Here is a 23960-nt window from a genome sequence, read left to right on the forward strand (position 1 = left end):
GAGAGACACGCAGAGAGAGACGCAGAGAGAGAGAGAGACGCAGAGAGAGAGACGCAGAGAGAGAGAAGCACGCAGAGAGAGAGAGAGACGCACGCAGAGAGAGAGAGAGAGACACGCACGCAGAGAGAGAGAGAGACGCACGCAGAGAGAGAGACGCACGCAGAGAGAGAGACGCACACAAAGAGAAAAAGCTCAACCTGGTCCTCACTACTGGCTACTTCTCTGAACTGTGGTGCAAAGGACTGATAACCCCTATCCACAAGAAAGGAGACAGGATGGACCCATCCAATTACAGAGGAATCAGTGTCAGCAGCACCCTGGGGAAACTGTTCCACAGCAGGATCCTCACCTTCCTGACAGAGCAGGATCCTCACCTTCCTGACAGAGCGGGATCCTCACCTTCCTGACAGAGCGGGATCCTCACCTTCCTGACAGAGCAGGATCCTCACCTTCCTGACAGAGCAGAATCCTCACCTTCCTAACAGAGCAGGAACCTCACCTTCCTGACAGAGCAGGAACCTCACCTTCCTGACAGAGCAGAATCCTCACCTTCCTGACAGAGCGGGATCCTCACCTTCCTGACAGAGCAGGAACCTCACCTTCCTGACAGAGCGGGATCCTCACCTTCCTGACAGAGCGGGATCCTCACCTTCCTGACAGAGCGGGATCCTCGCCTTCCTGACAGAGCAGGAACCTCACCTTCCTGACAGAGCGGGATCCTCACCTTCCTGACAGAGCAGGATCCTCACCTTCCTGACAGAGCAGGATCCTCACCTTCCTAACAGAGCAGGAACCTCACCTTCCTGACAGAGCAGGATCTCACCTTCCTGACAGAGCAGGATCCTCACCTTCCTGACAGAGCAGGATCCTCACCTTCCTGACAGAGCAGGATCTCACCTTCCTGACAGAGCAGGAACCTCACCTTCCTGACAGAGCAGGATCCTCACCTTCCTGACAGAGCAGAATCCTCACCTTCCTGACAGAGCAGGATCTCACCTTCCTGACAGAGCAGGAACCTCACCTTCCTGACAGAGCAGGATCCTCACCTTCCTGACAGAGCAGGATCTCACCTTCCTGACAGAGCAGGATCTCACCTTCCTGACAGAGCAGGATCTCACCTTCCTGACAGAGCAGGATCCTCACCTTCCTGACAGAGCAGGATCCTCACCTTCCTGACAGAGCAGGAACCTCACCTTCCTGACAGAGCAGGATCTCACCTTCCTGACAGAGCGGGATCTCACCTTCCAGACAGAGCGGGATCCTCACCTTCCTGACAGAGCGGGATCTCACCTTCCTGACAGAGCGGGATCCTCACCTTCCTGACAGAGCGGGATCCTCACCTTCCTGACAGAGCGGGATCCTCACCTTCCTGACAGAGCGGGATCCTCACCTTCCTGACAGAGCGGGATCCTCACCTTCCTGACAGAGCGGGATCCTCACCTTCCTGACAGAGCGGGATCCTCACCTTCCTGACAGAGCAGGATCCTCACCTTCCTGACAGAGCAGGATCCTCACCTTCCTGACAGAGCAGGATCCTCACCTTCCTGACAGAGCAGAGTGTACCGAGTAAGAGCCAGACAGGCTTCCTGCCAAACCACCGCACCACGGATCACATCTATACCCTACACAGCCTGATTAATAAGCACGTCTGTCATGGGAGAGGGGGTTTGGCCCGGTATTAAAGGGGTTACACCCCATTTGGCCACCCCCTGCTCTCACCTGGGAGGTGAGAGGTTAACTGGAATGATGTCCAGTACTGTAGTTATGCCCCTGCTTCAGCACCAACTGTGTATCCCCCTGTGAATATGTATTGTTCCCATTCCAGTGTCTGCACCAACACATACACTGGGATCTATGCGGGAGGGAAAGGGTTAATGTTAATTCTGTGTTCCTGGCCCTTTGTTTTTCCCGCCTTTGCAGGCTCCATTTTGCAGTTTCTCCATAGGTCGCCATTGGGGCTCAATACAAGCCTATGGAGATTCCGGCGATTTGGGCCCATTTCTGTAGAAGACCTGCAGGTGGCGCTCGAGACGAGGAGCGGCGGTTCCTCATTGAAAGTGAATGGAGTAATGCATTTCAATGGGGATTCCTGGAAGCCGACCTCCGGAGACGAGCTGGCAGCCAGCCAGACCGCAAAACCGCAAGAGCGGCAACATTGTAAAAAAAAAAGGGCTTTGATCGTGCAATTGGCGTGGGAACTAGGGCCTCGGTCAAGTTCACGGCCAATTGGCGTGGGAAATTTTGTTCTAGGGCACCCAGAAATAAAATTCCTTTTGCCCCTAGATGTTAGGAACCCCCTCACTTGACCCCAACAGGGTCCGACCAGTAATGGCAGCGAGAAAGGGTCGCGCCGGCCAGGAGGGTCCTACCATTGACCGTAATGGCGGAGAAAGCCGCGTGGCTTTGAAACGGCTAAGTCAGAATGAGCAGAAACCTGGAACCCATAACTCCGGTTTTGTTCAACCTAGACGGCTGAAATTCGGTCACAACGTAGTCCTAGTTCCGGCAGGATTGCATGGCAAATAGCGACCCTCTCGGGGCAACAGAACGAAGTCAGGGTAATGGTAAAGTTTAGATTTCTGCCATTGACTTGCATGGCAGAAAAAACTTTTGTAATGTGCTTTTAAACTGTATTTTTGTATCTCCGGTTCTGGGGGTCGTGGAAGACTGATATTTGGCCACTACGGCATGGGTCCTCCGGCATGAGGACCTGGCAAATTTCAGCCCGCTCAGACCCACAGAACGGATTATTTTAATATGTGTAGATATTAAAGAATGTATTGTATTTTGGGTCTAGTATAAAGCCCGGGAAGGCTAGGGCCCATATGGTATGTTAATGCTCAGGGGGGGAGACAAGTGGTCTACAATAAACCCCTGATCAAAGGCTCCTCCACCCTGCTTGTGTATGCTCCAACAAAACGGAGCAGGACGTGGGTACTTGGGATAAGTGTTGTGTTTCACACCTTGGGACAAAAGTTTTCCTGTCCCAAGCAGACTTTAAGACGCCAGTCTTGTGGGAGGGGGGCTAGGGAAATGAGCCCCTGATTAGAATAATGTCCACCCCGTGGCAGGTATGACTTTTCCTCTCAAGTGAGGTGGCAAGTGGTCATTGGGTGGAGGTAATTGATGCCCAATGCCTGACACCCTCTGTGAACGTATAGGGCTGGAATCCCATATAAACCAGTGTAAACCCTATACCCATGGTCTTTCGTGATGTTTTCATTTGAACCTGTATTGCTGAATGAATTGCCAATCCTGTACCTGATTGCTTCATTGTCCAACCCCTAAGTAAGTGCTATTCCTTGTCTGTTATTTGTACCATCTTGTGTGTTTTCCTTCTTTAAGGGATAAACTATATTTATTATATCTAAGTCGTGTTCAACCCAGATATTAGGTGTATATTATAACCTTTCACAAGTTACCGTGACAGGCTATTTTTACTTTCCTGTCCCAAGCAGACTTTGACGCCAGTCTTGTGGGAGGGGGCTAGGGAAATGAGCCCCTGATTAGAATAATGTCCTCGTTTGGAATCCGTGGATCTGAGCACCGAGTACTTCTTTGCCAACATTGATAATATGTCTAGTGTTAATTGTCATACCCTGTGACCTGTTCCTACCTTATTCCTACTTCCTCGCTCCATCCATAGTAACCAGAGATCCCTCCTACACACTGTATACAATATTGTGTGTTTCTGTATTTCTGCCGTACCCGATGAAGGACCCAGCGAGGCTGCAAAGCTTGTAACATCTCATCCTACCCCCTCCTCCTGGCGGTGTTACTACATGAATACATGCTGTGAGAGACAGAGACACGCAAAGAGACAGAGACACGCACAGAGACAGAGACACGCACAGAGACAGAGACACGCACAGAGACAGAGACACGCACAGAGACAGAGACACGCACAGAGACAGAGACACGCACAGAGACAGAGACACGCACAGAGACAGAGACACGCACAGAGACAGAGACACGCACAGAGACAGAGACACGCACAGAGACAGAGACACGCACAGAGACAGAGACACGCACAGAGACAGAGACACGCACAGAGACAGAGACACGCACAGAGACAGAGACACGCACAGAGACAGAGACACGCACAGAGACAGAGACACAGACACGCACAGAGACAGAGACACGCACAGAGACAGAGACACGCACAGAGACAGAGAAAGAGACACGCAGAGAGACAGAGAAAGAGACACGCACAGAGACAGAGAAAGAGACACGCACAGAGACAGAGAAAGAGAAAGAGACACGCACAGAGTGAGAGACACGCACAGAGACAGAGACAGAGACACGCACAGAGACAGAGACAGAGACACGCACAGAGACAGAGACAGAGACACGCACAGAGACAGAGACACGCACAGAGAGAGACACGCACAGAGACAGAGACACGCACAGAGACAGAGACACGCACAGAGACAGAGACACGCACAGAGACAGAGACACGCACAGAGACAGAGACACGCACAGAGACAGAGACACGCACAGAGACAGAGACACGCACAGAGACAAAGACACGCACAGAGACAGAGACACACACAGAGACACACACAGAGACAGAGACAGAGACGCACACAGAGACACGCACAGAGACAGAGACGCACACAGAGACAGAGAGACACACACAGAGACAGAGAGAAACACACAGAGAAACACACAGAGAAACACACAGAGAAACACACAGAGACAGAGAGACACACACAGAGACAGAGAGACACACACAGAGACACAGAGAGAGAGAGAGAGACACGCACAGAGACACACACAGACAGACACACACACACAGAGACAGAGAGACACACACAGAGACAGAGAGACACACACAGAGACAGAGAGACAGAGAGACACACACAGAGACAGAGAGACAGAGAGACACACACAGAGACAGAGAGACACACACAGAGACAGAGAGACACACACAGAGACAGAGAGACAGAGAGACACACACAGAGACAGAGAGACACACACAGAGACAGAGAGACACACACAGAGACAAAGAGACACACACAGAGACAGAGAGACAGAGAGACACACACAGAGACAGAGACACACACAGAGACAGAGACGCACACAGAGACAGAGACGCACACAGAGACAGAGACGCACACAGAGACAGAGACACACACAGAGACAGAGACACGCACACAGAGACAGAGACACACACAGAGACAGAGACACACACAGAGACAGAGACACACACAGAGACAGAGACACACACAGAGACAGAGACACACACAGAGACAGAGACACACACAGAGACAGAGACACACACAGAGACAGACACACACACAGAGACAGACACACACAGAGACAGACACACACAGAGACAGAGAGAAACACACAGAGACAGACACACACAGAGACAGAGAGAAACACACAGAGACACACACAGAGACAGAGAGACACACACAGAGACAGAGACAGAGACGCACACAGAGACACGCACAGAGACAGAGACACACACAGAGACAGAGACACGCACAGAGACAGAGACACACACAGAGACAGAGACACGCACAGAGACAGAGACACGCACAGAGACAGAGACACGCACAGAGACAGAGACAGAGACGCACACAGAGACACGCACAGAGACAGAGACGCACACAGAGACACGCACAGAGACAGAGACGCGCACAGAGACACGCACAGAGACAGAGACGCGCACAGAGACACACACAGAGACAGAGACGCGCACAGAGACACGCACAGAGACAGAGACACGCACAGAGACAGAGACACGCACAGAGACAGAGACACGCACAGAGACAGAGACACGCACAGAGACAGAGACACGCACAGAGACAGAGACACGCACAGAGACAGAGACACACACAGAGACAGAGACACACACAGAGACAGAGACACACACAGAGACAGAGACACACACAGAGACAGAGACACACACAGAGACAGACACACACAGAGACAGACACACACAGAGACAGACACACACAGAGACAGAGACACACACAGAGACAGAGACACACACAGAGACAGAGACACACACAGAGACAGAGACACACACAGAGACAGAGACACACACAGAGACAGAGACACACACAGAGACAGACACACACAGAGACAGACACACACAGAGACAGACACACACAGAGACAGACACACACACAGAGACAGACACACACAGAGACAGAGAGACAGAGAAACACACAGAGACAGAGAAACACACACACACACAGACAGACACACACACACACACACAGAGAGAGACACACACACAGAGACAGAGAGACACACACAGAGACAGAGAGACACACACAGAGACAGAGAGACAGAGAGACACACACAGAGACAGAGAGACACACACAGAGACAGAGAGACAGAGAGACACACACAGAGACAGAGAGACACACACAGAGACAGAGAGACACACACAGAGACAGAGAGACACACACAGAGACAGAGAGACACACACAGAGACAGAGAGACACACACAGAGACAGAGAGACACACACAGAGACAGAGAGACACACACAGAGACAGAGAGACACACACAGAGACAGAGAGACACACACAGAGACAGGGACACACACAGAGACAGGGACACACACAGAGACAGGGACACACACAGAGACAGGGACACACACAGAGACAGAGACACACACAGAGACAGAGACACACACAGAGACAGAGACACACACAGAGACAGAGACACACACAGAGACAGAGACACACACAGAGACAGAGACACACACAGAGACAGAGACACACACAGAGACAGAGACACACACAGAGACAGAGACACACACAGAGACAGAGACACACACAGAGACAGAGACACACACAGAGACAGAGACACACACAGAGACACAGACACACACAGAGACAGACACACACAGAGACAGACACACACAGAGACAGACACACACAGAGACAGAGACAGAGAGACAGAGAAACACACAGAGACAGAGAAACACACAGAGACAGAGAGACAGAGAGAAACACACAGAGAAACACACAGAGAAACACACAGAGAAACACACAGAGACAGAGAGACACACACAGAGACAGAGAGACACACACAGAGACAGAGAGACACACACAGAGACACAGAGAGAGAGAGAGAGACACGCACAGAGACACACACACAGAGACAGAGAGACACACACAGAGACAGAGAGACACACACAGAGACAGAGAGACAGAGAGACACACACAGAGACAGAGAGACAGAGAGACACACACAGAGACAGAGAGACACACACAGAGACAGAGAGACACACACAGAGACAGAGAGACACACACAGAGACAGAGAGACACACACAGAGACAGAGAGACACACACAGAGACAGAGAGACAGAGAGACACACACAGAGACAGAGACACACACAGAGACAGAGACGCACACAGAGACAGAGACGCACACAGAGACAGAGATGCACACAGAGACAGAGACGCACACAGAGACAGAGACGCACACAGAGACAGAGACACACACAGAGACAGAGACACACACAGAGACAGAGACACACACAGAGACAGAGACACACACAGAGACAGAGACACACACAGAGACAAAGACACACACAGAGACAAAGACACACACAGAGACAGAGACACACACAGAGACAGAGACACACACAGAGACAGAGACACACACAGAGACAGAGACACACACAGAGACAGAGACACACACAGAGACAGAGACACACACAGAGACAGAGACACACACAGAGACAGAGACACACACAGAGACAGACACACACAGAGACAGACACACACAGAGACAGACACACACAGAGACAGACACACACAGAGACAGAGAGAAACACACAGAGACACACACAGAGACAGAGAGACACACACAGAGACAGAGACGCACACAGAGACAGAGACAGAGACGCACACAGAGACAGAGAGACAGAGAAACACACAGAGACAGAGAAACACACACACACACAGACAGACACACACACACACACACAGAGAGAGACACACACACAGAGACAGAGAGACACACACAGAGACAGAGAGACACACACAGAGACAGAGAGACAGAGAGACACACACAGAGACAGAGAGACACACACAGAGACAGAGAGACACACACAGAGACAGAGAGACACACACAGAGACAGAGAGACACACACAGAGACAGAGAGACACACACAGAGACAGAGAGACACACACAGAGACAGAGAGACACACACAGAGACAGAGAGACACACACAGAGACAGGGACACACACAGAGACAGGGACACACACAGAGACAGGGACACACACAGAGACAGGGACACACACAGAGACAGAGACACACACAGAGACAGAGACACACACAGAGACAGAGACACACACAGAGACAGAGACACACACAGAGACAGAGACACACACAGAGACAGAGACACACACAGAGACAGAGACACACACAGAGACAGAGACACACACAGAGACAGAGACACACACAGAGACAGAGACACACACAGAGACAGAGACACACACAGAGACAGAGACACACACAGAGACACAGACACACACAGAGACAGACACACACAGAGACAGACACACACAGAGACAGACACACACAGAGACAGACACACACAGAGACAGAGACAGAGAGACAGAGAAACACACAGAGACAGAGAAACACACAGAGACAGAGAGACAGAGAGAAACACACAGAGAAACACACAGAGAAACACACAGAGAAACACACAGAGACAGAGAGACACACACAGAGACAGAGAGACACACACAGAGACAGAGAGACACACACAGAGACACAGAGAGAGAGAGAGAGACACGCACAGAGACACACACACAGAGACAGAGAGACACACACAGAGACAGAGAGACACACACAGAGACAGAGAGACAGAGAGACACACACAGAGACAGAGAGACAGAGAGACACACACAGAGACAGAGAGACACACACAGAGACAGAGAGACACACACAGAGACAGAGAGACACACACAGAGACAGAGAGACACACACAGAGACAGAGAGACACACACAGAGACAGAGAGACAGAGAGACACACACAGAGACAGAGACACACACAGAGACAGAGACGCACACAGAGACAGAGACGCACACAGAGACAGAGATGCACACAGAGACAGAGACGCACACAGAGACAGAGACGCACACAGAGACAGAGACACACACAGAGACAGAGACACACACAGAGACAGAGACACACACAGAGACAGAGACACACACAGAGACAGAGACACACACAGAGACAAAGACACACACAGAGACAAAGACACACACAGAGACAGAGACACACACAGAGACAGAGACAGAGACACACACAGAGACAGAGACACACACAGAGACAGAGACACACACAGAGACAGAGACACACACAGAGACAGAGACACACACAGAGACAGAGACACACACAGAGACAGAGACACACACAGAGACAGACACACACAGAGACAGACACACACAGAGACAGACACACACAGAGACAGACACACACAGAGACAGAGAGAAACACACAGAGACACACACAGAGACAGAGAGACACACACAGAGACAGAGACGCACACAGAGACAGAGACAGAGACGCACATAGAGACAGAGACACGCACAGAGACAGAGACACGCACAGAGACAGAGACACGCACAGAGACAGAGACACACACAGAGACAGAGACACGCACAGAGACAGAGACGCACACAGAGACAGAGACACACACAGAGACACACACAGAGACAGAGACACGCACAGAGACAGAGACACGCACAGAGACAGAGACAGAGACGCACACAGAGACAGAGACACACACAGAGACACACACAGAGACAGAGACGCACACAGAGACACGCACAGAGACAGAGACACACACAGAGACACACACAGAGACAGAGACGCGCACAGAGACACGCACAGAGACAGAGACACGCACAGAGACAGAGACACGCACAGAGACAGAGACACGCACAGAGACAGAGACACGCACAGAGACACGCACAGAGACAGAGACACGCACAGAGACAGACACACACAGAGACAGAGACGCACACAGAGACACACACAGAGACAGAGACGCGCACAGAGACACGCACAGAGACAGAGACACGCACAGAGACAGAGACACGCACAGAGACAGAGACACGCACAGAGACAGAGACACGCACAGAGACAGAGACACGCACAGAGACAGAGACACGCACAGAGACAGAGACACGCACAGAGACAGAGACACGCACAGAGACAGAGACACGCACAGAGACAGAGACACGCACAGAGACAGAGACACGCACAGAGACAGAGACACGCACAGAGACAGAGACACGCACAGAGACAGAGACACACAGAGACACGCACAGAGACAGAGACACGCACAGAGACAGAGACACACACAGAGACAGAGACACACACAGAGACAGAGACACGCACAGAGACACACACAGAGACAGAGACAGAGACGCACACAGAGACACACACAGAGACAGAGACGCGCACAGAGACACGCACAGAGACAGAGACACGCACAGAGACAGAGACACGCACAGAGACAGAGACACGCACAGAGACACGCACAGAGACAGAGACACGCACAGAGACAGAGACACGCACAGAGACAGAGACACGCACAGAGACAGAGACACGCACAGAGACAGAGACACGCACAGAGACAGAGACACGCACAGAGACAGAGACACGCACAGAGACAGAGACACGCACAGAGACAGAGACACGCACAGAGACAGAGACACGCACAGAGACAGAGACACGCACAGAGACAGAGACACGCACAGAGACAGAGACACGCACAGAGACAGAGACACGCACAGAGACAAAGACACGCACAGAGACACGCACAGAGACACACACAGAGACAGAGACAGAGACGCACACAGAGACACGCACAGAGACAGAGACGCACACAGAGACACGCACAGAGACGCACACAGAGACGCACACAGAGACAGAGACAGAGACGCACACAGAGACAGAGACACGCACAGAGACAGAGACACGCACAGAGACAGAGACACGCACAGAGACAGAGACACGCACAGAGACAGAGACACGCACAGAGACAGAGACACGCACAGAGACAGAGACACGCACAGAGACAGAGACACGCACAGAGACACACACAGAGACAGAGACACACACAGAGACAGAGACACACACAGAGACAGACACACACAGAGACAGAGACGCACACAGAGACAGAGACACGCACAGAGACAGAGACACGCACAGAGACAGAGACACACACAGAGACAGACACGCACAGAGACAGAGACACGCACAGAGACAGAGACACGCACAGAGACAGAGACACGCACAGAGACAGAGACACGCACAGAGACAGAGACACGCACAGAGACAGAGACACACAGAGACAGAGACACACACAGAGACAGAGACACACACAGAGACAGACACACACAGAGACAGACACACACAGAGACACACACAGAGACACACACAGAGACACACACAGAGACAGAGACACGCACAGAGACAGAGACACGCACAGAGACAGAGACACGCACAGAGACACACACAGAGACAGAGACACACACCGAGACAGAGGCACACACAGAGACACACACAGAGACAGAGACACGCACAGAGACACACACAGAGACAGAGACACACACCGAGACAGAGGCACACACAGAGACACACACAGAGACAGAGACACACACCGAGACAGAGGCACACACAGAGACAGAGGCACACACAGAGACAGAGGCACACACAGAGACAGAGGCACACACAGAGACAGAGGCACACACAGAGACAGAGGCACACACAGAGACAGAGGCACACACAGAGACAGAGGCACGCACAGAGACAGAGACACGCACAGAGACAGAGACACGCACAGAGACAGAGACACGCACAGAGACAGAGACACGCACAGAGACAGAGGCACACACAGAGACAGAGGCACACAGAGACAGAGGCACACAGAGACAGAGGCACACAGAGACAGAGGCACACAGAGACAGAGACACACACAGAGACAGAGGCACACAGAGACAGAGGCACACAGAGAGACAGAGGCACACAGAGACAGAGGCACACAGAGACAGAGGCACACAGAGAGACAGAGGCACACAGAGACAGACACACACAGAGAGACAGAGGCACACAGAGACAGAGGCACACAGAGAGACAGAGGCACACAGAGACAGAGACACACACAGAGACAGACACACACAGAGAGACAGAGACACACACAGAGACAGAGGCACACAGAGACAGACACACACAGAGAGACAGAGGCACACAGAGAGACAGAGGCACACAGAGACAGACACACACAGAGAGACAGAGGCACACAGAGACAGACACACACAGAGAGACAGAGGCACACAGAGACAGAGGCACACAGAGACAGAGGCACACAGAGAGACAGAGGCACACAGAGAGACAGAGGCACACAGAGACAGACACACACAGAGAGACAGAGGCACACAGAGACAGAGGCACACAGAGACAGAGGCACACAGAGACAGAGGCACACAGAGAGACAGAGGCACACAGAGACAGAGACACACACAGAGACAGAGGCACACACAGAGACAGAGGCACACAGAGAGACAGAGGCACACAGAGAGACAGAGGCACACAGAGACAGAGGCACACAAAGAGACAGAGGCACACAGAGAGACAGAGGCACACAGAGAGACAGAGGCACACACAGAGACAGAGGCACACAGAGAGACAGAGGCACACAGAGAGACAGAGGCACACAGAGACAGAGGCACACAGAGAGACAGAGGCACACAGAGAGACAGAGGCACACAGAGAGACAGAGGCACACAGAGACAGACACACACAGAGAGACAGAGGCACACAGAGACAGAGGCACACACAGAGACAGAGGCACACACAGAGACAGACACACACACAGACACAGAGGCACACACAGAGACAGAGGCACACACAGAGACAGACACACACACAGAGACAGAGGCACACAGAGAGACAGAGGCACACAGAGAGACAGAGGCACACACAGAGACAGAGGCACACAGAGACAGAGGCACACACAGAGACAGAGGCACACAGAGACAGAGGCACACACAGAGACAGAGGCACACAGAGAGACAGAGGCACACACAGAGACAGAGGCACACAGAGAGACAGAGGCACACAGAGAGACAGAGGCACACAGAGAGACAGAGGCACACACAGAGACAGAGGCACACAGAGAGACAGAGGCACACAGAGAGACAGAGGCACACAGAGAGACAGAGGCACACAGAGAGACAGAGGCACACACAGAGACAGAGGCACACAGAGAGACAGAGGCACACAGAGAGACAGAGGCACACAGAGAGACAGAGGCACACAGAGAGACAGAGGCACACAGAGACAGACACACACAGAGACAGACACACACAGAGACAGACACACACAGAGACAGAGACACACACAGAGACAGACACACACACAGAGACAGACACGCTGTGAGAACAGGATCTCTGCAGGAAACGTGCGGCTAGAAGCGACATATCGGGTAGGTATAGGACAGTCGCCCTGAGGAGAGTATAGATAATTTACAATATTCATTCTTTGTAGTGGTGGTATCAGATACTGCATCATTCATCCCAAAAAGTCCTTACTTCCACCTTGCTGCTGCGATGTGCGAAGGTCGCGTCATTGTCCACCCCGTCCACGCCGACAGACGCGGGCTGCTGGTCCCTCCTATAGGAAGAGGAAATACCCATCAGAAAAGGTCTCTCCCCCTCCCCTCTAATACATAGAAACCCGCCCCTATATAATCACACAACACAATCCCTCCCCCCTAATACCCAGAAACCAGACCCTATATAATCACACAACACAATCCCTCCCCCCCAATACATAGAAACCCGACCCTATATAATCACACAACACAATCCCTCCCCTCTAATACATAGAAACCCTACCCTATATAATCACACAACACAATCCCTCCCCCCCCAATACATAGAAACCCGACCCTATATAATCACACAACACAATCCCTCCCCCCCCAATACATAGAAACCCGACCCTATATAATCACACAACACAATCCCTCCCCTCTAATACATAGAAACCCTACCCTATATAATCACACAACACAATCCCTCCCCCCCCAATACATAGAAACCCGACCCTATATAATCACACAACACAATCCCTCCCCTCTAATACATAGAAACCCGACCCTAAATAATCACACAGCACAATCCCTCACCCCTAATACATAGAAACCCGCCCCTATATAATCACACAGCACAATCCCTCACCCCTAATACCCAGAAACCAGACCCTATATAATCACAAAGCATAATCCCTCCCCCCTAATACATAGAAACCTGCCCCTATATAATCACACAGCACAATCCCTCACCCCTAATACATAGAAAACCGACCCTATATAATCACACAGCACAATCCCTCACCCCTAATACATAGAAACCCGACCCTAAATAATCACACAGCACAATCCCTCCCCCCTAATACATAGAAACCCGCCCCTATATAATCACACAACACAATCCCTCCCCCCTAATACATAGAAACCCGGCCCTATATAATCACACAGCACAATCCCTCACCCCTAATACATTGAAACCCGCCCCTATATAATCACACAACACAATCCCTCCCCCCTAATACATAGAAACCCGCCCCTATATAATCACACAGCACAATCTCTCCCCCCTAATACATAGAAAACCGACCCTATATAATCACACAGCACAATCCCTCACCCCTAATACATAGAAACCCTACCCTATATAATCACACAGCACAATCCCTCACCCCTAATACATAGAAAACCGACCCTATATAATCACACAGCACAATCCCTCACCCCTAATACATAGAAAACCGAACCTATATAATCACACAGCACAATCCCTCACCCCTAATACATAGAAACCCGACCCTAAATAATCACACAGCACAATCCCTCACCCCTAATACATAGAAACCCGGCCCTATATAATCACACAGCACAATCCCTCACCCCTAATACATAGAAACCCGCCCCTATATAATCACACAACACAATCCCTCCCCCCTAATACATAGAAACCCGCCCCTATATAATCACACAGCACAATCTCTCCCCCCTAATACATAGAAAACCGACCCTATATAATCACACAGCACAATCTCTCCCCCCTAATACATAGAAAACCAGACCCTATATAATCACACAACACAATCCCTCCCCCCTAATACATAGAAAACCGACCCTATATAATCACACAGCACAATCCCTCACCCCTAATACATAGAAAACCGACCCTATATAATCACACAGCACAATCCCTCACCCCTAATACATAGAAACCCGACCCTAAATAATCACACAGCACAATCCCTCCCCCCTAATACATAGAAACCCGCCCCTATATAATCACACAACACAATCCCTCCCCCCTAATACATAGAAACCCGGCCCTATATAATCACACAGCACAATCCCTCACCCCTAATACATAGAAACCCGCCCCTATATAATCACACAACACAATCCCTCCCCCCTAATACATAGAAACCCGCCCCTATATAATCACACAGCACAATCTCTTCCCCCTAATACATAGAAACCCGCCCCTATATAATCACACAGCACAATCCCTCCCCCCTAATACATAGAAACCCGCCCCTATATAATCACAAAGCACAATCCCTCACCCCTAATACCCAGAAACCAGACCCTATATAATCACACAGCACAATCCCTCCCCCTAATACATAGAAACCCGACCCTATATAATCACACAGCACAATCCCTCCCCCCCCAATACATAGAAACCCGACCCTAAATAATCACACAGCACAATCCCTCCCCCCTAATACAGAGAAACCCGCCCCTATATAATCACACAGCACAATCCCTCCCCCCTAATACATAGAAACCCACCCCTATATAATCACACAGCACAATCCCTCACCCCTAATACCCAGAAACCAGACCCTATATAATCACACAGCACAATCCCTCACCCCTAATACATAGAAACCCGCCCCTATATAATCACACAGCACAATCCCTCCCCCCTAATACATAGAAACCCGCCCCTATATAATCACACAGCACAATCCCTCACCCCTAATACATAGAAACCCGACCCTATATAATCACACAGCACAATCCCTCACCCCTAATACAGAGAAACCCGCCCCTATATAATCACACAGCACAATCCCTCACCCCTAATACCCAGAAACCAGACCCTATATAATCACACAGCACAATCCCTCACCCCTAATACCCAGAAACCCGCCCCTATATAATCACACAGCACAATCCCTCACCCCTAATACATAGAAACCCGCCCCTATATAATCACACAGCACAATCCCTCCCCCCTATTACATAGAAACCCGCCCCTATATAATCACACAGCACAATCCCTCACCCCTAATACATAGAAACCCGACCCTATATAATCACACAGCACAATCCCTCACCCCTAATACAGAGAAACCCGCCCCTATATAATCACACAGCACAATCCCTCACCACTAATACCCAGAAACCAGACCCTATATAATCACACAGCACAATCCCTCACCCCTAATACATAGAAACCTGGCCCTATATAATCACACAGCACAATCCCTCACCCCTAATACATAGAAACCCGCCCCTATATAATCACACAGCACAATCCCTCACCCCTAATACCCAGAAACCAGACCCTATATAATCACAAAGCATAATCCCTCCCCCCTAATACATAGAAACCCACCCCTATATAATCACACAGCACAATCCCTCACCCCTAATACAGAGAAACCCGCCCCTATATAATCACACAGCACAATCCCTCACCCCTAATACATAGAAACCCGCCCCTATATAATCACACAGCACAATCCCTCACCCCTAATACATAGAAACCTGCCCCTATATAATCACACAGCACAATCCCTCACCCCTAATACATAGAAACCCGACCCTATATAATCACACAGCACAATCCCTCCCCCCTAATACATAGAAACCCGCCCCTATATAATCACACAGCACAATCCCTCACCCCTAATACACAGAAACCTGCCCCTATATAATCACACAGCACAATCCCTCCCCCCTAATACATAGAAACCCGCCCCTATATAATCACACAGCACAATCCCTCACCCCTAATACCCAGAAACCAGACCCTATATATTCACACAGCACAATCCCTCCCCCCTAATACATAGAAACCCGCCCCTATATAATCACACAGCACAATCCCTCACCCCTAATACAGAGAAACCCGTCCCTATATAATCACACAGCACAATCCCTCACCCCTAATACCCAGAAACCAGGCCCTATATAATCACACAGCACAATCCCTCACCCCTAATACATAGAAACCTGGCCCTATATAATCACACAGCACAATCCCTTACCCCTAATACATAGAAACCCGCCCCTGTATAATCACACAGCACAATCCCTCACCCCTAATACCCAGAAACCAGACCCTATATAATCAAAAGCACAATCCCTCCCCCCTAATACATAGAAACCCGTCCCTATATAATCACACAGCACAATCCCTCACCCCTAATACAGAGAAACCCGCCCCTATATAATCACACAGCACAATCCCTCACCCCTAATACCCAGAAACCAGACCCTATATAATCACACAGCACAATCCCTCACCCCTAATACATAGAAACATGGCCCTATATAATCACACAGCACAATCCCTCACCCCTAATACATAGAAACCCGCCCCTATATAATCACACAGCACAATCCCTCCCCCCATATACATAGAAACCCTACCCTATATAATCACACAGCACAATCCCTCACCCCTAATACATAGAAACCTGCCCCTATATAATCACACAGCACAATCCCTCACCCCTAATACATAGAAACCTGCCCCTATATAATCACACAGCACAATCCCTCCCCCCTAATACATAGAAACCCGCCCCTATATAATCACACAGCACAATCCCTCCCCCCTAATACACAGAAACCTGCCCCTATATAATCACACAGCACAATCCCCTCCCCCTAATACATAGAAACCCGACCCTATATAATCACACAGCACAATCCCTCACCCCTAATACATAGAAACCCGCCCCTATATAATCACACAGCACAATCTCTCCCCCCTAATACATAGAAACCCGCCCCTATATAATCACACAGCACAATCCCTCCCCCCTAATACATAGAAACCCGGCCCTATATAATCACACAGCACAATCCCTCCACCCTAATACATAGAAACCCGCCCCTATATAATCACACAGCACAATCTCTCCCCCCTAATACATAGAAACCCGCCCCTATATAATCACACAGCACAATCCCTCCCCCCTAACACCCAGAAACCCGACCCTATATAATCACACAGCACAATCCCTCACCCCTAAAACATAGAAACCCGGCCCTATATAATCACACAGCACAATCCCTCCCCCCAATACATAGAAACCCGACCCTATATAATCACACAGCACAATCCCTCCCCCTAATACATAGAAACCCGACCCTATATAATCACACAGCACAATCCCTCACCCCTAATACATAGAAACCTGCCCCTATATAATCACACCGCACAATCCCTTCCCCCTAATACATAGAAACCCGACCCTATATAATCACACAGCACAATCCCTCACCCCTAATACATAGAAACCCGACCCTATATAATCACACAGCACTGGGACAGAGCACAATCCCTCCCCTCCAAATACATAGAAACCCGACCCTATATAATCACACAGCACAATCCCTCACCCCATATACATAGAAACCCAACCCTATATAATCACACAGCACAATCCCTCACCCCTAATACATAGAAACCCAACCCTATATAATCACACAGCACTGGGACAGAGCACAATCCCTCCCCCCCCAAATACATAGAAACTCGACCCTATATAATCACACAGCACAATCCCTCCCCCCTAATACAGAGAAACCTGCACCTATATAATCACACAGCACAATCCCCTCCCCCCTAATACAGAGAAACCCGGCCCTATATAATCACACAGCACAATCCCTCACCCCTAATACATAGAAACCCGCCCCTATATAATCACACAGCACAATCCCTCCCCCCTAACACAGAGAAACCTGCCCCTATATAATCACACAGCACAATCCCCTCCCCCCTAATACATAGAAACCCGCCCCTATATAATCACACAGCACAATCCCTCCCCCCTAATACATAGAAACCCGCCCATATATAATCACACAGCACAATCCCTCACCCCTAATACATAGAAACCCGACCCTATATAATCACACAGCACTGGGACAGAGCACAATCCCTCCCCTCCAAATACATAGAAACCCGACCCTATATAATCACACAGCACAATCCCTCACCCCATATACATAGAAACCCAACCCTATATAATCACACAGCACAATCCCTCACCCCTAATACATAGAAACCCAACCCTATATAATCACACAGCACTGGGACAGAGCACAATCCCTCCCCCCCCAAATACATAGAAACTCGACCCTATATAATCACACAGCACAATCCCTCCCCCCTAATACAGAGAAACCTGCACCTATATAATCACACAGCACAATCCCCTCCCCCCTAATACAGAGAAACCCGGCCCTATATAATCACACAGCACAATCCCTCACCCCTAATACATAGAAACCCGCCCCTATATAATCACACAGCACAATCCCTCCCCCCTAACACAGAGAAACCTGCCCCTATATAATCACACAGCACAATCCCCTCCCCCCTAATACATAGAAACCCGACCCTATGTAATCCAACAGCACAATCCCTCAACCCTAATACATAGAAACCCGCCCCTATATAATCACACAGCACATTCCCTCACCCCTAATACACAGAAACCTGCCCCTATATAATCACACAGCACAATCCCTCACCCCATATACATAGAAACCCGTCCCTATATAAATCACACAGCACAATCCCTCCCCCCTAAGACATAGAAACCCGACCCTATATAATCACACAGCACAATCCCTCCCCCTAATACATAGAAACCTGCCCCTATATAATCACACAGCACAATCCCTGCCCCCTAATACAGAGAAACCGGCCCTATATAATCACACAGCACAATCCCTCCCCCCTAATACATAGAAACACGCCCCTATATAATCACACAGCACAATCCCTCCCCCCATAGACATAGAAACCCGACCCTATATAATCACACAGCACAATCCCTCCCCCCTAATACATAGAAACCCGCCCCTATATAATCACACAGCACAATCCCTCCCCCCTAATACATAGAAACCCGACCCTATATAATAACAGCACTGGGACAAAGCGCGATCCCTCACCCCTAATACATAGAAACCCGCCCATATATAATCACACAGCACAATCCCTCACCCCTAATACATAGAAACTCGCCCATATATAATCACACAGCACAATCCCCTCCCCCTAATACATAGAAACCCGACCCTATATAATCACACAGCACAATCCCTCACCCCTAATACATAGAAACCCGCCCCTATATAATCACACAGCACAATCTCCCCCCCCTAATACATAGAAACCCGCCCCTATATAATCACACAGCACAATCCCTCCCCCCTAATACATAGAAACCCGGCCCTATATAATCACACAGCACAATCCCTCCACCCTAATACATAGAAACCCGCCCCTATATAATCACACAGCACAATCTCTCCCCCCTAATACATAGAAACCCGCCCCTATATAATCACACAGCACAATCCCTCCCCCCTAACACCCAGAAACCCGACCCTATATAATCACACAGCACAATCCCTCACCCCTAAAACATAGAAACCCGGCCCTATATAATCACACAGCACAATCCCTCACCCCTAATACATAGAAACCCGGCCCTATATAATCACACAGCACAATCCCTCCCCCCAATACATAGAAACCCGACCCTATATAATCACACAGCACAATCCCTCCCCCTAATACATAGAAACCCGGCCCTATATAATCACACAGCACAATCCCTCACCCCTAATACATAGAAACCTGCCCCTATATCATCACACAGCACAATCCCTTCCCCCTAATACATAGAAACCCGACCCTATATAATCACACAGCACAATCCCTCACCCCTAATACATAGAAACCCGACCCTATATAATCACACAGCACTGGGACAGAGCACAATCCCTCCCCTCCAAATACATAGAAACCCGACCCTATATAATCACACAGCACAATCCCTCACCCCATATACATAGAAACCCAACCCTATATAATCACACAGCACAATCCCTCACCCCTAATACATAGAAACCCAACCCTATATAATCACACAGCACTGGGACAGAGCACAATCCCTCCCCCCCCAAATACATAGAAACTCGACCCTATATAATCACACAGCACAATCCCTCCCCCCTAATACAGAGAAACCTGCACCTATATAATCACACAGCACAATCCCCTCCCCCCTAATACAGAGAAACCCGGCCCTATATAATCACACAGCACAATCCCTCACCCCTAATACATAGAAACCCGCCCCTATATAATCACACAGCACAATCCCTCCCCCCTAACACAGAGAAACCTGCCCCTATATAATCACACAGCACAATCCCCTCCCCCCTAATACATAGAAACCCGACCCTATGTAATCCAACAGCACAATCCCTCAACCCTAATACATAGAAACCCGCCCCTATATAATCACACAGCACATTCCCTCACCCCTAATACACAGAAACCTGCCCCTATATAATCACACAGCACAATCCCTCACCCCATATACATAGAAACCCGTCCCTATATAAATCACACAGCACAATCCCTCCCCCCTAAGACATAGAAACCCGACCCTATATAATCACACAGCACAATCCCTCCCCCTAATACATAGAAACCTGCCCCTATATAATCACACAGCACAATCCCTCCCCCCTAATACAGAGAAACCGGCCCTATATAATCACACAGCACAATCCCTCCCCCCTAATACATAGAAACACGCCCCTATATAATCACACAGCACAATCCCTCCCCCCTAAGACATAGAAACCCGACCCTATATAATCAAACAGCACAATCCCTCCCCCCTAATACATAGAAACCCGCCCCTATATAATCACACAGCACAATCCCTCCCCCCTAATACATAGAAACCCGACCCTATATAATAACAGCACTGGGACAAAGCGCGATCCCTCACCCCTAATACATAGAAACCCGCCCATATATAATCACACAGCACAATCCCTCACCCCTAATACATAGAAACCCGCCCATATATAATCACACAGCACAATCCCTCACCCCTAATACATAGAAACCCGCCCATATATAATCACACAGCACAATCCCTCACCCCTAATACATAGAAACTCGCCCCTATATAATCACACAGCACAATCCCTCACCCCTAATACATAGAAAACCGAACCTATATAATCACACAGCACAATCCCTCACCCCATATACATAGAAACCCGACCCTATATAATCACACAGCACAATCCCTCACCCCTAATACATAGAAACTCGCCCCTATATAATCACACAGCACAATCCCTCACCCCTAATACATAGAAAACCGAACCTATATAATCACACAGCACAATCCCTCACCCCTAATACATAGAAACCCGACCCTATATAATCACACAGCACAATCCCTCACCCCATATACACAGAAAACAAAGAGGGACAGGAGGAGCGCGTACTTTTTATTAGAGATGAAATCCAGAGCTTGGTACACCAGAGAATAGAGGTATTCCACCTGCAAAGAAAGCACACAAGCAGTTATTCCAATGCACAAATTGTAACACACATCACACACATCACACACATCACACACATCACACACATCACACACATCACACACATCACACACATTTCAGGTGCTGAAGAGGCCTTCCTTGGAATGGCTAAAACCTGCTATAGAAATCAAAGAATGCTTTAAAGAGGTTTTTTTTTTAAGTCACAATTAACTAATACTATAGAACTGATAACTTTTTTTGTTTTTATCGGAAGATTTCACGTTTTGCTGCTTTCAGTGTAGAATCCGGTAAGAAGACAAAATGCCAAAGTATACAGCATATGTGCAATGGTTCTTTACATACACATCATATGGCGTAGTATTGAAATTAGAATGAGTCTGAGAGATTCACTTACATTGGGGCGGTGTATGAGAGTGCAGCAGTTACATTGGGGCGGTGTATGAGAGTGCAGCAGTTACATTGGGGCGGTGTATGAGAGTGCAGCAGTTACATTGGGGCGGTGTATGAGAGTGCAGCAGTTACATTGGGGCGGTGTATGAGAGTGCAGCAGTTACATTGGGGCGGCGTATGAGAGTGCAGCAGTTACATTGGGGCGGCGTATGAGAGTGCAGCAGTTACATCGGGGCGGCGTATGAGAGTGCAGCAGTTACATCGGGGCGGCGTATGAGAGTGCAGCAGTTACATTGGGGCGGTGTATGAGAGTGCAGCAGTTACATCGGGGCGGTGTATGAGAGTGCAGCAGTTACATTGGGGCGGTGTATGAGAGTGCAGCAGTTACATTGGGGCGGTGTATGAGAGTGCAGCAGTTACATTGGGGCGGTGTATGAGAGTGCAGCAGTTACATTGGGGCGGTGTATGAGAGTGCAGCAGTTACATTGGGGCGGTGTATGAGAGTGCAGCAGTTACATTGGGGCGGTGTATGAGAGTGCAGCAGTTACATTGGGGCGGTGTATGAGAGTGCAGCAGTTACATTGGGGCGGTGTATGAGAGTGCAGCAGTTACATTGGGGCGGTGTATGAGAGTGCAGCAGTTACATTGGGGCGGTGTATGAGAGTGCAGCAGTTACATTGGGGCGGTGTATGAGAGTGCAGCAGTTACATTGGGGCGGTGTATGAGAGTGCAGCAGTTACATTGGGGCGGTGTATGAGAGTGCAGCAGTTACATTGGGGCGGTGTATGAGAGTGCAGCAGTTACATTGGGGCGGTGTATGAGAGTGCAGCAGTTACATTGGGGCGGTGTATGAGA

The 23960-nt window shown here is 49.6% G+C and overlaps 1 protein-coding gene across 1 annotated transcript in view; it reads right to left on the minus strand.

The window, feature by feature from the left end:
- Positions 1-22714, minus strand: part of LOC142476762 (condensin-2 complex subunit H2-like) — a gene marked incomplete at both ends in the record, with an annotated part of 60901 nt that extends 38187 nt beyond the window's left edge. The window contains 2 exons of the mRNA XM_075581934.1: positions 13588-13669; positions 22659-22714. Of these exons, the coding sequence (XP_075438049.1) occupies positions 13588-13669; positions 22659-22714 (138 nt within the window). The remainder of the gene's footprint in view (positions 1-13587; positions 13670-22658) is intronic.
- Between the last annotated feature and the right edge of the window lie 1246 nt (positions 22715-23960).

This window comes from Ascaphus truei, unplaced genomic scaffold, assembly GCF_040206685.1.
Source record: "Ascaphus truei isolate aAscTru1 unplaced genomic scaffold, aAscTru1.hap1 HAP1_SCAFFOLD_1710, whole genome shotgun sequence".
Classification (NCBI taxonomy): Eukaryota; Metazoa; Chordata; class Amphibia; order Anura; family Ascaphidae; genus Ascaphus; species Ascaphus truei.